The following is a 14,255-nucleotide window of genomic DNA, read 5'->3' as shown; positions in this document are numbered from 1 at the left end:
GTATTTCTTTTACTGAATCAGACCACTCATCTCTCCAGCCCAATACTATCTATTCCAGCTGTCACTGACTGTTCCACCTTTCAGGCAGGAGACCTTCTTCAGCCCAAAAATCCTTTATAACAGTTATGTCTAGGATTGAACCAAGGGGCTTGTGAATACAAAGCATGTGTCTTGACCCTACCTAGGAAACCAGTGGTTTCCAGTGGTCAGGGCAGTTGTGGCTTTGTCTAGAGTCTTCCTTATGTCTCCCAGAAGCAGAGTCTCCCAGAAGCAGAATAATTGTGCAAGTGATTTGTTCAGGTTGCTAAAGCCAGTTTTTCTAGGTGGAGAACTTGGGTTTATTTATTTTTTAAATAAAAATCTCAGTGGATGCACAACTCTGGACACAGTGGTACTAGCACAGGAGATACAGTAAAGAGCATGCAAGCCAAATTGTTAGCTACAGACAAATACAACATGATGCTTCTTTGATAAAGGACAATAGAGAACCCGCGTGGCCCTTGGATCAGGCTGCCTTCTGGGCATGGATGAAGAAGATCCCTTGGACATCATCCACACCGACCTTCAGGCTTGGTGGCATGATGTAAGAGCGGAAGTTGCGGATGTGGTAGCCACTCTGGGCAAAGGACTCCTTGACATCTACCTCACCCAAGGGCACCACAGACAACTTGGCTTCTCCAGCCAAATAGAAGGACTCTTCCAAACCCCCAATCATGAGGAAGTGGCCCCCAGGCTTGAGGAGAGTGCTGACATTCTGCAGGGCACGATCAAAGCTCGGCCGGTCGGGGCTCACGGCCTCCAGGCAGAACGCAGAGACTAAGGCGTCAGCCGGTTGGCTGAGCAGAGAACCCAGCGGGTTGGGTTGGTGGACATCAATGGGAAGGATCTTCTTGAGTTTCCTCTTCAGCTTTTGTTCTTTCTCCTTCCATGGCTCCCTGTGGTAATCGAAAAGAAGAAAAGAAAGCAAGAGGGTGAGGGGCAACACAAGCCTTTTCACTGGTGGAGGTTGCAAAAAGTGGCATTGCTACCTCCCCAGTCAACCTTGTCTTCTAGTCCCCTGTTAGCTTCTTCTACCCTTTATTTGTTTTGGGCCCAATCCTAACCACAAGGCGCAGCAGCACCAGCACAAGCTCTGCTGCAACTGGCAGGCAATTGGAGATCATGTGAGGTCAGAGAGGTTAAAAAAATATTTTTTTACTTACCTTACTCTGCACCTGCATGACCTTCAATGGGTCTGCTCGGATCTGCACCAGCTATTTTGCTAGTGCAAGTCTGAACAGACCTGAGGGCAAAATGGTGGTCAGGATATAGGCAGAGAAGGCTCTGCTAATACCCATCAACCACTTGGCAACAATTGTACAATGACGGAACACTGATCTGCTGTCATAGTTAGGATTGGTCTGTTAATGTATTTATACCCTGCCTTTCCCCCACGCTGACCCACTGTGTCTCCTCACAATTTACACTTGATCAGCCTTACATAAGAATATAAGAACAGCCCCACTGGATCAGGCCATAGGCCCATCTAGTCCAGCTTCCTGTATCTCACAGCAGCCCACCAAATGCCCCAGGGAGCACACCAGATAACCTGCATCCTGGTGCCCTCCCTTGCATCTGGCATTCTGACATAGCCCATTTCTAAAATCAGGAGGTTGCACTTACACATCATGGCTTGTAACCTGTAATGGATTTTTCCTCCAGAAACTTGTCCAATCCCCTTTTAAAGGCGTCCAGGCCAGAATGCCATCACCACATCCTGTGGCATGGAGTTCCACAGACCAACCACACGCTGAGTAAAGAAATATTTTCTTTTGTCTGTCCTAACTCACCCAACACTCAGTTTTATTGGATGTCCTCTGGTTCTGGTGTTATGTGAGAGTGTAAAGAGCATCTCTCTATCCACTCTGTCCATCCCCTGCATAATTCTGTATGTCTCAATCATGTCCCCCCTCAGGCGTCTAGGCTGAAGAAGCCCAAACGCTGTAGCCTTTCCTCATAAGGAAGGTGCCCCAGCCCAGCAATCATCTTAGTTGCCCTCTTTTGTACCTTAAATCCATTTCCACTATATCCTTTTTGATATACATAGCTTGACCTTAAATCAAGCCCATCATGGGACTGACTGTGGAAAATGGGTATCAAAGTACAGGATAATCCTGCTGAGAGGGGATGGAACACCATGATGAGGGAAGAAAGAGGTGGCCATACTGGATGTTGTTTTATGGTGAAGTGGATGGGCTGCGAACTGAACTGGGTAGGAAGAGAGGATTTCCAGGCTGGCAACAGGGAGGGTTGGCATTGTTGAACAACTGTTGAGGACCAGGGCTCTCAGAAGGTCCCAGAGTTGAACTCTGAGACTACCTCTGAGCCTATAGCCTTTGGGTGGAGGTAGGAGGGGCACTCAGAGCCCACCCAGGTAGAAGGGAATCCATGGAGGGCAATTTGATGAGGGCCCCCTGAAACCTGGTGATCGCACAATTGGATTGTACATGCATGGCTGACAACACCAAGTGTGTGCGTGTGTAGAATTCCCTTGGAAAAAGTAATATTCTAAACTCTCAACAAGTTTGGCTTACTGAGTTAATTACAGTACATTCTTTGGTGTGCTCTGATATCTGCCCACTGTCTATGCCCACCACTGTGGCCTGCTGAGACCCCAGGGGTTCTCCTACTTGTTTAGCCACTCTGGCCAATATAGCTGTAAAGTGGAGCATCTCAGAAGTGGCTACGGTGTTATATTTGCTGCACTCCATGCTTCATCCCTAGGGAGCCCTCCTCTCCATTTCTTACCCTTTACCCTCAATCCTACAAGTATGCTGGATGAAGGGGGACCAGTCAAAACCACCAGGGTCTTCACCATGTACCCAGCGACGGATTGCTTCTCGGTTCACTTCCAGGTAGTCAGTGGCCACAATCTCCTCAAAATAGTCACAGGCACTGAGGAGCTGGTAGATGGTGGGCCCCGTGCCAACATCGATCAGAGTATGTCCATAGATTTCACCTAGGAGGGAAGTAGAGAGAGCAAAGGACTGAGATGTGTGTTAAACAGTTTCATGAGGAATAGAAACTTTGACTGGAAAATCTGTGCTCAACAGCAGCTAGCCAGGGGTGATGAGAATGTTCCCTTCCCAACAGATCCCTTATTACATTATCTCACACTTCCAGAAAAGGGCCTCAATATATTAATTTATAAGTCCAATAAGCAGACCTCCCCCCCCCCCCCAAATAAATTTTCTATATACAGGCAGCCTCATCATGAGGCAAAGGAAGGCATTATGATCTTGGGAGTCACTGAAGATGACAAAACAGACTTCATACGGAGCACAAACCATTGGCATGTTTTCTATTGAAATGGAAGGCAATTGTGCCAGAGCATAGTGGTGCTGGGGAGAAAATTCAAACAGGTGCCGCTTGTCAGATAGTTCTCCTGCAGAGACAGGAAAAGCTGCACTTGTCAAAATTCTCCCATCTACATAACTGTTACAGGGAGAGGAGCACGAGGCCCTGTTGCACTTGGTTGCTTTATCCTTTGCGGGCAAAATGTCCAAGGAAAGATCATGTAGGGCAGGGGTGCTCACACTTTTTTGGCTCGAGAGCTATTTTGAAACCCAGCAAGGCCCGGAGATCTACCAGGGGGGAAGGAAGCGTCTGACAGACACCCCCTTTAATGTATGGAGCCCCTGCTGGAGTCTAGTCAGTTTCGTCAGTTTTGTTGCTGCATGCCTGAAGAGCAGCTAAAGTGTCAGTTTCAGTGTCAGTTCAGCTAAATATGTCAGTTTCGTCTAGTCACTAGACGAAACTGACATATTAACAGTTTGGAGAGACAGGGCTCCGTGATCTACTCATTTTGCCTCGCGATCTACCAGTAGATCGCGATCCACCTATTGAGCACCCCTGATGTAGGGGATCCAAACTAATCAGAAGGCTTACTTGGGAGCCAGATGTTTGCTTGCAGGAATGGGGGAAGGTGGCAAGATTTTATCCCTTTCCAAACTAGCTGAGACCCCTGCTTCTTAATCTGAAGGAGGAGATTTTAACTTTGCAGAGTCTGGTAATAGAAGGGGAGAAGCCAAGCAAGTAGAGGGCGGAGGCTTGCTGGGGGTGTGTGCACAAAGCCTGGCAGAGGCAAGCGTCAGAGCCTGGCTATGCCTGATGGGGTTGGGAGTGGAGCCAATATCAAGCCTCACCAAGGAGAGCAGAAATGCCGGATGTCTTTATTGTGGGCCCAAGTTGGGAGGCTCAAACCCAGGAACTGTGTAAGAGCATTGACCTGGCAATTGGCATTCATATTAGTCACTACACATTGTTTTGTATGGCTTGTAAATCTACCAGCAAATCTATCAACTTGCCCAATGGCTGAGCTCTCTTACAGAGTGCACTGCTTGGACCTGGCCCTTGTCATTTCCTGCCGTCAGAGACTGCAAGATCAAAACCTGCCTAGCAAGTAGCAGCCGATCGGGGTGGACAAGGGGGGTGCAGAGGTCTTGCATTCCCAGCTTTGATCCAGGAGCTCAGGTTTTGCAAAACCTGTTAGAAGGTTCACTCACAAAGGAGCTAAGCTCGTCGCTCTACTTCCATTTAGCAATGGAGGGAGCTTAGGTGTCAGCCAGAATGGCTCATGGGCTGTGTTTGTTCTATGGGTCTCTTCTGTCACCCAGCTACTGGGTTGTATGAAACCTTGGGCTGTTACGAATCATATTTTCCCTTTATTATTGTCTTTTATTTTCTGTTTATTTCATGCCTTTAAAATACAATCATGGGCAATATAAACTCTGCTACCAGACTTCACCCCCAGCCTTGTCTGCCAATACCAACTGATGCCAGTTTTGTATTATGGACTATTTCACTGGGAACCCCGATAGATAAAATGGGCGCTATGACACTGCTTTCTTGAAACTGCGGCTAAGGCTACAATCCTATCCACACTTTTCCTGGGAGTAAGCCCTGTTGACTCTGAGACTGACTTCTGAGTAGATCCACATAGGATTAGGCTCTAAGTCTCTGAAACTTTGGCCAAGCCTCAAATTCTGTGGGATATGCTTTCCTTCCAAGTCACATACCCTGGGGGGAGGGTTCCCATTAGTGGAACCTCCTGCCTCCAGTGAATGCTATCATGTTGTAACCCTTCCTATGCACCTCCTCTTTGCATTCTCACCATTGGATGCAACCTCTCTGTGTAATCTCTGCATCCTGCCTGCAACTCTTCAGCAACATTTCGGTTGCCTCAGGGTCCAATCCTATCCCATTTTCCAGCACCAATGCAGCTGCAGTGCAGCCCCAAGCTGCAAACACTCTATTGCCTTGAGGAGGCTTCTGTGACTGCCCCCACCACCAGTGCACCAGTGCACCCCCCATTGGCACAGCTGATTAAAGTTTCTGACACTGGCGTTTCTGAGGGAACTTTAATTGACAATAACACTGAAAAGGAAGCATTAAATGATGATGAACAAAAGCAAAGATTTTCAAAGGATAGACTGAGGCTTAATTTTTCTCTCTAAATGCATATAAAGCATATACAGTATATATGCATACATAAACACACCTGCCAATCTAGGGTGCATCAGTGGACTGTAGTCCTCAAATATTTATGCTGGAAAAAAAATGTGTTAGTTTTTAAGGTACCACAAGGTCCTTCAGAAAGTAAGTACCTTGCCTCAAGCTGGCAACAGCACAGTTGAAAGGCCAGCACCTACCTGTGGCAAAGCTATCTGCCAGACAACGGAGCTTCCAGGGCACTGCAAACTCTTCACTGGTAAAGGTGGCACGAGGTGGCATATAGTTGTTTTGTAAATAGGCACTAGGGTTAAATGTCTTGTAGCTTTCAGCCACAGCTGCCACACCAGAGGTGCACATGGCTGGGAAGATGCTCCACTGCTTGTCCAGCACACTCACCCAACCGGGGCTGGGTAAGTGGATTTTATAGCCCTGTTTGTGAAAGCGTCCCAAGTCGTTAATGGACCCAATGCAATCAGCACCAAGTACTTTGGGTTGATAGCATCTGAGACGCCCTGCAGGGAGACAGAAATTGGGGCCATTTCTCTTGCATGCATACACATCCTTCCATCATGGAGTAATTGAGAAGACCTTTCCAAGAGCTTGATGGAGGCTATGGCAATGCTGGGGGCAAGGGAACGGATTAGTTTATCTCACACCGGATAGTCGTTTAATAACTGTATTGAAAGGACACTTTATTGAAGCTGTTCATCCCGCGTAACCAAATTAGTGTCAGGAACTGGGGAGGTCTGGGATGCGAACCTGGTGGAGAGAGACAGCACGGTATTCACGAACAAGCTTGTGCTGGCAAAACCAAATGGTGCTCAAATTTAAGGCATGCAGAAGGCTTCTTCCATACTTCTTGGAAAGATCGCTTGGTTCCTTGGCAGCTTTGTCCTGCAATGTACATAGTTCAGATTGTGGGAGCAGGGTTGGGGCAGGGGGTATTTCCTCCATCTCTGATTTCAGCATCATTCATTGCACATTACACAGGACATCCAGGATTGGGTCTCCCGCCTTTTGTTGTTGTTGTAAACTTTAGCACAGCTGCATAAAGTGCAGGGAGGGAATTGGATTGGTAGGATACAAGTAACTGTCCTGGATGAACAGGAATTTGAAACTCAGCTCACTTCCCAGTCCTAGACTGACAGGCTGATCACAAACACGGGTCCCTATGGAATGGGTGGAGAAGCCCAATGGTCAATAAGTGGGTGGAAATATCAAGCATAAACAGACAAATACATAAATATTAAACATACTATGTTGTTTCATTCTAAGTTTTGCCACATGTGTGACGATACTCAAAAACGTACAAACATTGAGGACCTCCTGTGGGGTATGAGACCTTTTTCATCCTGATGCATGAAGATGCAAGACTTCAGCATGGTTCAGTATAGTGATTTGGTATCTTTAACTTTAAGGACTCAATAGGGCTACATTTGTTCTTCAGCTTCTAGTTATTCAGCTTCTAATGTGTGAAGCGCTAGAGAGCTGGATTTTTTCCCCCCTTCTAGCATGCTCGGGTCATGTTCTTTTTTCAGGTTCTGCCATGCTAGCAATCTTTCCTGAGAGCTCAGGGCTGGAAAACATGAATAATGTTATCTGACTGCTCAGTTCCGAAGAAACACTGGGCACAGCCATCTTGTATGGCAAATAGGGGAGGTGGTGGAGGAGGGGTTTTTGAACTTGGCCAAAAGGAACAGTCCATTCTTGAGTTTAAAAACATTATACAGAAATGGATAACTATACGGCAACTTTAATAACCATAAGGCAATGATTAGTCATCGTGAAAACACCCTGAAATACATTGGCCACCATTTTCCTTCCATTTTTGAATTAATCACATTACTAGCATGCTAGAAGCATGTTAGCAACTTCACTTCCGGCTATTTTCAAGCCAAAAAAAGAGCGCAGCTTTGAAGAGCAACCTGCTTGCAATTTAAGCACAGCCAATGAGTTTAAGGCAGGAGACTGTGAAATGGAGGGCGTATTGCCTCAGTGGGTCTCTCCTCTCCTGCCATTTACCTAGCTAGAGATAGTTTAATGGCCTCATGATCTCCCAGCAAGTGGGTCAGAACACCAAATGCTACCCTCCCCACAAGGCACCTTGCTATGCCAAAGCCATTATCCGGCAGCACCAGCCGGATAACACCTTTGCTTCCTCTTTCCTGAATTCAAAAAGGAAAAGGTGGATGGAGTGGAAGAGGAAGTGTGAAGGAGCAGAGGGGAGAAAAGAGTGATAGGCTATGTTAAGGAATCTGGGATGCCCCAGTCCTTTTGTGCTCGCCCTTGCAAGCTCCTTGGGTTCTATTGAGTCATTCAAGCCTCCTCCGAACACACAACACTCCAGAAGTCAGAGTAAATGTTTTTGTTAATAACTGAGATTAGAACGTAGGTAGTTGCCACCCATAGCAATGGGCTTCTCAAGGGCAACTATAGGTATTGCAACCTTCAGTCTCGAAAGACTCTGGTATTGCGCTCTGAAAGGTGGTTTTGGCACAGCGTCTAGTGTGACTGAAAAGGCCAATCCGGGAGTGACAATCCCTTCCACACCGGGAGCAAGTGCAGTCTGTCCCTGGTCTGTCTCCCTGGCTATGGGCCTTCCTTCCTTCCCTCTTAGCCTCAGACTGTTGGCCAAGTGTCTCTTCAAACTGGGAAAGGCCATGCTGCACAGCCTGCCTCCAAGCAGGCCGCTCAGGGGCCAGGGTTTCCCACTTGTTGAGGTCCATCCCTAAGGCCTTCAGATCCCTCTTGCAGATGTCCTTGTATCGCAGCTGTGGTCTACCTGTAGGGCGCTTTCCTTGCACGAGTTCTCCATAGAGGAGATCCTTTGGGATCTGGCCATCATCCATTCTCACGACATGACCGAGCCAACGCAGGCGTCTCTGTTTCAGCAGTGCATACATACTAGGGATTCCAGCACGTTCCAGGACTGTGTTGTTAGGAACTTTGTCCTGCCAGGTGATGTCGAGAATGCGTCGGAGGCAGCGCATGTGGAAAGCGTTCAGTTTCCTCTCCTGTTGTGAGCGAAGAGTCCATGACTCGCTGCAGTACAGAAGTGTACTCAGGACGCAAGCTCTGTAGACCTGGATCTTGGTATGTTCCGTCAGCTTCTTGTTGGACCAGGCTCTCTTTGTGAGTCTGGAAAACGTGGTAGCTGCTTTACCAATGCGTTTGTTTAGCTCGGTATCGAGAGAAAGAGTGTCGGAGATCGTTGAGCCAAGGTACACAAAGTCATGGACAACCTCCAGTTCATGTGCAGAGATTGTAATGCAGGGAGGTGAGTCCACATCCTGAACCATGACCTGTGTTTTCTTTAAGCTGATCGTCAGTCCAAAATCTTGGCAGGCCTTGCTAAAACGATCCATGAGCTGCTGGAGATCTTTGGCAGAGTGGGTAGTGACAGCTGCATCGTCGGCAAAGAGGAAGTCACGCAGACATTTCAGCTGGACTTTGGACTTTGCTCTCAGTCTGGAGAGGTTGAAGAGCTTTCCGTCTGATCTGGTCCAGAGATAGATGCCTTCTGTTGCAGTTTCAAAGGCATGCTTCAGCAGGACAGCGAAGAAAATCCCAAACAAGGTTGGTGCAAGAACACAGCCCTGCTCCACGCCACTTTGGATGTCAAAGGGGTGTCAAACTTTACACTTTGGATGTCAAACTATACACGTCAGTACACCCATGGCTACAAAATAAGAAAGCTTGCTAGGACTTTTCTACTCACATGCCTATGTACAGATCACATTGTTGTCAGTTCGATGTTCAGAGCGGACGAGTTTCCCCTCGGCTTACGCCAACCCCAAGGGGACCCAGAGCAAAGACTCAGCCCAAATTTATGGAACGGCCTGCCAATCATAATCCCTCAATTCTGCTGAGTCATGCTTGGCCTACTTGTGCTGTTGGACCAATCACATACCTTGGCCCGCTTTGACCATTGGACCAATCAGAACCCTTGCACATACCCTTCCCTGTGGTGTGATCTCGTCTTTTGCACCTGCGTGTTATCTCTTGGTTCTGGTACGGTCCTGCTTGTCTCCAAGGCCATCTGGCTTTCTGGAGTTCTTCTGACCCTCTGCTTCAAAGTTAATTCTTAACACCTTCTCCACTCCATCATTCTGACTATCTCGTCCAACTTCAAAAGACATTGCTTCCTTTCCCATATTCTTTTACAACTCATTGGAATGTTAAGTACTTTTCCCTCACATTTTCATAACATATCCCATCACCTTACTATATTTCAAAATTCCCTTATAACTCAAATCACCCCTTAAAATCCCATTCACCCCCTTCACAGGCTACAGAAGCGCTTCCCAAAGTGTGGGCCCTCCCCCCGCCCTTGTGTTGATTTGGCTCCAAACAGGAGATGTTCTGGAAACCCCAGTACTTATCAGAGCCTCTGCTGGCCTGGCTCAGTGATTCACTCTACAGGCCTCAGAATGGCCCTTAGAAGCCTTCATAAGTCGCTTCTGGTTTGCTTCCAAAAACCAGAAGTGGCTTACGGAGGCTTCTGAGGGACGTTCTGCAGAGGCCTGTAGAGTGGGTCATGTTATTATGATACAGCATGGAACCAATTACTTTTTATTTACTTAATTAAATTTGATTTTGTTATGGAGGGAGAGCTACACAATTTTCTTTGACCCCAGATAGCAGATAGATGCCTTAGCAATGCCACTGAATGGGGGGAGGCAGCAGAGGAAGTGGGTGGTGAGCTGCTGGGGGAGGAGGTGGGTTCCTCCCAATTTTCACTTTTTAAAAAGTCCAAGTGTGACATCACTTCCAGTTGTGACATCACTTCCGGGGCAACATTTTGAGCTTGGCATCGGGCTACAAGATCATTAGCTACGCCACAGTGTACTGACACAGGAGCAGCTTCTGGCACCATCAGAAGTATTGCAACCCACTGCAGAGGACAAAGTGTGTTACTGCACTGCAAAGTTTGGGAACCCCTGGGCTGGAGCATCAGTGGGCAAGTGTGTGAAAGAAAGACCACACTTGCAGGGTTGCACCTCCTCAAAAGAGGGGGTGACCAAGAGACATTGTGCCTGAGGCTTGAGCCAGGGCTGCCCATCTGACCTGCATGGATTGGATCAAGCTCTTACTGAACCAGCAGGATGATGGGTGTGCTGAGAAGGGATGGACCCTGATTGACTTTTGCTTTTCCTGCTGAGAGGTCTCTGCTTCCTCCAGACTTTCAAAGTATTTTCCATCAGCCACCACCTCTTCTTTGTTGTCCTCGAAGGAGTCTCTTGCTGAATTTTAATCTATCTGGGAGGGAGGACCCTCTCACTTCTCTTTTCCCTTCTGAACTCCCACCTTACTCCAACAACTTCTTTTTGTTTTGCATCCATTCTGCCAGCTTTTAATTTATTTCCCTAGGCCAGTTCAACCTCTAGACCAGTGGTTCCCAGACTTTTAGCTCTGGGACACACTTTTTAAAATGACACTCTATTGGGACCCACCTAGCTTTATGAGCCTAAAAAAAGTATTCTACTTTACCAGCCACTCAAGCCTCTGTTTTAATCCTTTTTACTATAGTGTGTGTGTGGGGGGGGGGCACTGCCATCTGGAGTGTTTGTTGAGCTCCATTGGGACAATTCTGGTGGCATTGCGTTCCTCTCGGAGCAAGGCTGCCTGATTTATGAATGCCAAGGGATGTGACCATAATGGTGATTGGGCAGCAGTGTTCCCCTTCCCCAAGTAGCAACTTGTTTAACCATTTATGCACATAGCCTAATTTGCCTTTTGTGAGTTTCGTGACCCACCAAAATTGGGCCACGACCCACTTGTGGGTCCCAACCCACAGTTTGGGAACCGCTGCTCTAGACCATATAGTTTTCACTGACTACAAATATTTCTGCCCAGCCTCCTTCTCTGAGGCTGACCGAGGTGATGCTAATTGTAGCTTGAGTGGTCCATCTTCTGGAAATGTCTATTCCATTCATTTATATCCTATACACTCCATCTTAATAATCTCAAGCTATAACAAATCCACCCATCCCGAAACATGTGTGTAGGGGACACGTGCGTGATTGTGTGCAATTATTGACTGTATTTTATGCAAATCAGGAGGCCCAACTGCACAAGCTCTTGCAAAACCGCCCAGGCTGTTCCTGAAACAATCAAGGATGCATCAGCAGTGAGTGCCTGGGAAACGTCTCCTGGTTCCTCAGATACGGGCAGGCCTCGGGGTTATTTAACTATTGGCCTCAAAAAGTGCTACTAACATTGTCAAGAAGTTGTCATTATCAGGTCCTGCTAACAACGTCCCTTTCAGTGTTGGAGGGAGCATTTTGTTCCGAGAAATATGTTCTTTTTCTTATGAAACACACACACACCGACAAGCACACAACTCCATCATCAAATAAGCAATAAACTACTTGCAGTAAACCACCTAATCAGATAGCATTTGTGGGATATGGTGCCTATTAAAGCAGCATGTTGGGGCCTGGACAGTAAAGATCCACATTACTGTTATGGTTGATGATCAGCCATTTCTTGTGTTAAGCAGATCACTGCTAAATAGCCCTGAATGCTCAGTTCATGTTCCTTAGTGATTAGTAGATGTTTTCTAATGGGAATGGAGATCATTTTGGAATATTTGGAATGGTGGAAAGTCACCCAAGCTGGAGGATACAACCCATCCAAGTAAGGGCGGGGCTAATAGTGGGCACACGTGCGCATGCATGGAAACAGTTTTGCAGTTTCAGCTCAGGGAAAGTGGGAAGCACGTAGCAATTCATTACACATCCCATAACATATAATGAATTTAGAAAGATCCCTAGTACACTGTGGCGTAGCTAAGGATCTTGTAGCCCGATGCCAAGCTCAAAATGTTGCCCCGGAAGTGATGTCACAACTGGAAGTGATGTCACACTTGGGCTTTTTAAAAAGTGAAAATTGGGAGGAACCCACCTCCTCCCCCAGCAGCTCACCACCCACTTCCTCTGCTGCCTCCCCCCATTCAGTGGCATTGCTAAGGCATCTATCTGCTATCTGGGGTCAAAGAAAATTGTGTAGCTCTCCCTCCATAACAAAATCAAATTTAATTAAGTAAATAAAAAGTAATTGGTTCCATGCTGTATCATAATAACATCTCATTGGCACTCAGAACAATCAGTCTCATAGGTCAGTTTTGAGTTATGAAAATCCACTTTTTGTTCCATAAAGGCAGTTGTGATTTCATTTTCAGGTTAATTGGCCATAACTTTTGATAGAATAATGATATTCTAATGTGGTTTGTTTCATTTCATTCCGCATGAAATTACCTTTCCAATGATGTATAACATGATTCATACATATCAAGATTTTCACGATTTTGGTCACTAGTGTCAAGCTCAGCTTGTTGCCCCTCTAAAGCTTGATGCCTGGTGCAGCTGCTACCCTTAGCTACACCACTGCTAGTACAGTACTGTGCACTGACACAGAGGTACATTTTGAAGTGCAGCCACTTGAGGGTGGAACAATGTCTTTGCCTGCTGAAGAGGTACATTTTGGCCCAGCTATTTTGGATTGTCACAAAGTCCCATGCAAAGAGGAGAACCCTGTGTTCTGTTTTCTTGGAAGAAGATTAGGTGTTCACTGCCAGTGAAAGGACACAATCCTAACTGGCAGTTATGCCAGTATAGGTGGCCCTGGAGGGTCGCAAACATGCCATAAAGCACATTTGCGCCTCCTTAGGCGGGAGCTGCATCAGTGCATTCAGATGCGCCAATGCGCGAACGGAGGCAGAAGCCTGCACCATGGCTCCCGCACCGCTGCTTGTGTTGGTGCAAGTGCGCTGACATAAGCATCAAAGGTAGGCATGGGGGCGTTACTGGGCGGGGGGAGGGTGTGCCCAGGCGCGGGTGCATAGGGAGCCGGGGTGGGGCTGGGAACCGGTGGTTATGCCGGATCCCAACCCCTGTCCCAGGGGCGAGTGGAGCGGCTTCAAACTGCTCTGCTCTCCTCGGACTTGCGCCACCTCCAGAGGTGATGCAGGTGCAGGGAGACCCATAGGGGCACACAGCCCTTACCCATGGGTAAGGGGAAGAGCTTCCCCTTGCCCATGGCTGAGCCGCTGCTTGCTGCAATCCCGCGTTGGATGCAGTGCAAGCCTCCTGGCTTGCCTGCCGCAGAGCGGGTTAGGATTGCGCCCTAAATATGGTAGAGGAGGAGTGTGTTGGAAGAGGATAAAAGAGCAACAATCCTGCACAAGCATCCTGCTAGTTAGAGGGAGCAGAAGGGGTTTCCGATCCTGTTTTCTCTTTCCCAGAATTCGCTTTTAGTATGCAGACTGCTATTCCCAGGCTGACATCCTTCCACACCTCTCTCTCTCTCTCTCACCATGATCAGCTAGACAGGCAGGCTCTCTGTCTCCCTTCCTCTCCTATCTAGTTATGTAGTTCCCTCAATCAAGTTTTTCTTTTCTTTATAGCCTGGCAGAGCTCTCTGTGAGAGAGGTCTCCCAAAACATACTGTGTAAACCAGCTGTGCCAACAGAGGGTAGATGTCAATTTCAAAGACCACAATGCTATAGAACAGGGGTGCTCAATAGGTGGATCACGATCTACCAGTAGATCGCGAAGCAAAATGAGTAGATCACGAAGTGCCGACCCCCCCCCTTTCAGGTGCCTCTGGGAGGAAACGCCGGGAGTAAGGCCCATTATACTCAATGGGGCTTACTCCCAGGTAAGTGTGGCTAGGATTGCAGCCTCACAGCCTAATCCTAGGCATGTCTACTCAGGAGTAAGTCCTGTTATACTCAGTGGGGCTCAAGGTACACCAACTTT

General features: G+C 47.5%; 1 protein-coding gene across 1 annotated transcript; it reads right to left on the bottom strand.

The window, feature by feature from the left end:
* Nucleotides 1–505: 505 nt before the first annotated feature.
* Nucleotides 506–5,850, bottom strand: PNMT (phenylethanolamine N-methyltransferase). Its single transcript, XM_066631180.1, has 3 exons — nucleotides 5,691–5,850; nucleotides 2,788–2,998; nucleotides 506–935 (listed from the first exon to the last, which is right to left on the bottom strand). The coding sequence occupies exons 1-3, from the start codon at nucleotides 5,848–5,850 to the stop codon at nucleotides 506–508; spliced, it is 801 nt and encodes a 266-aa protein (XP_066487277.1).
* Nucleotides 5,851–14,255: the final 8,405 nt, after the last annotated feature.

The sequence above is a fragment of the Tiliqua scincoides genome, chromosome 5 (genome assembly GCF_035046505.1).
Source record: "Tiliqua scincoides isolate rTilSci1 chromosome 5, rTilSci1.hap2, whole genome shotgun sequence".
Classification (NCBI taxonomy): Eukaryota; Metazoa; Chordata; class Lepidosauria; order Squamata; family Scincidae; genus Tiliqua; species Tiliqua scincoides.
The sequence above is the reverse complement of the archived record's forward strand: the minus strand, read 5'-3'. Positions and strand labels throughout refer to the sequence as shown.

Excerpts from the sequence above, each read along its gene's own strand:
- PNMT (XM_066631180.1), bottom strand. The coding sequence starts at position 5,850 with ATGTGCACCTCTGGTGTGGCAGCTGTGGCTGAAAGCTACAAGACATTT. Across the intron at positions 2,999-5,690 it reads GGCAGATAGCTTTGCCACAG|GTGAAATCTATGGACATACT; the intron begins GTAGGTGCTGGC and ends CTTCCCTCCTAG. Across the intron at positions 936-2,787 it reads TGTAGGATTGAGGGTAAAGG|GGAGCCATGGAAGGAGAAAG; the intron begins GTAAGAAATGGA and ends CGATTACCACAG.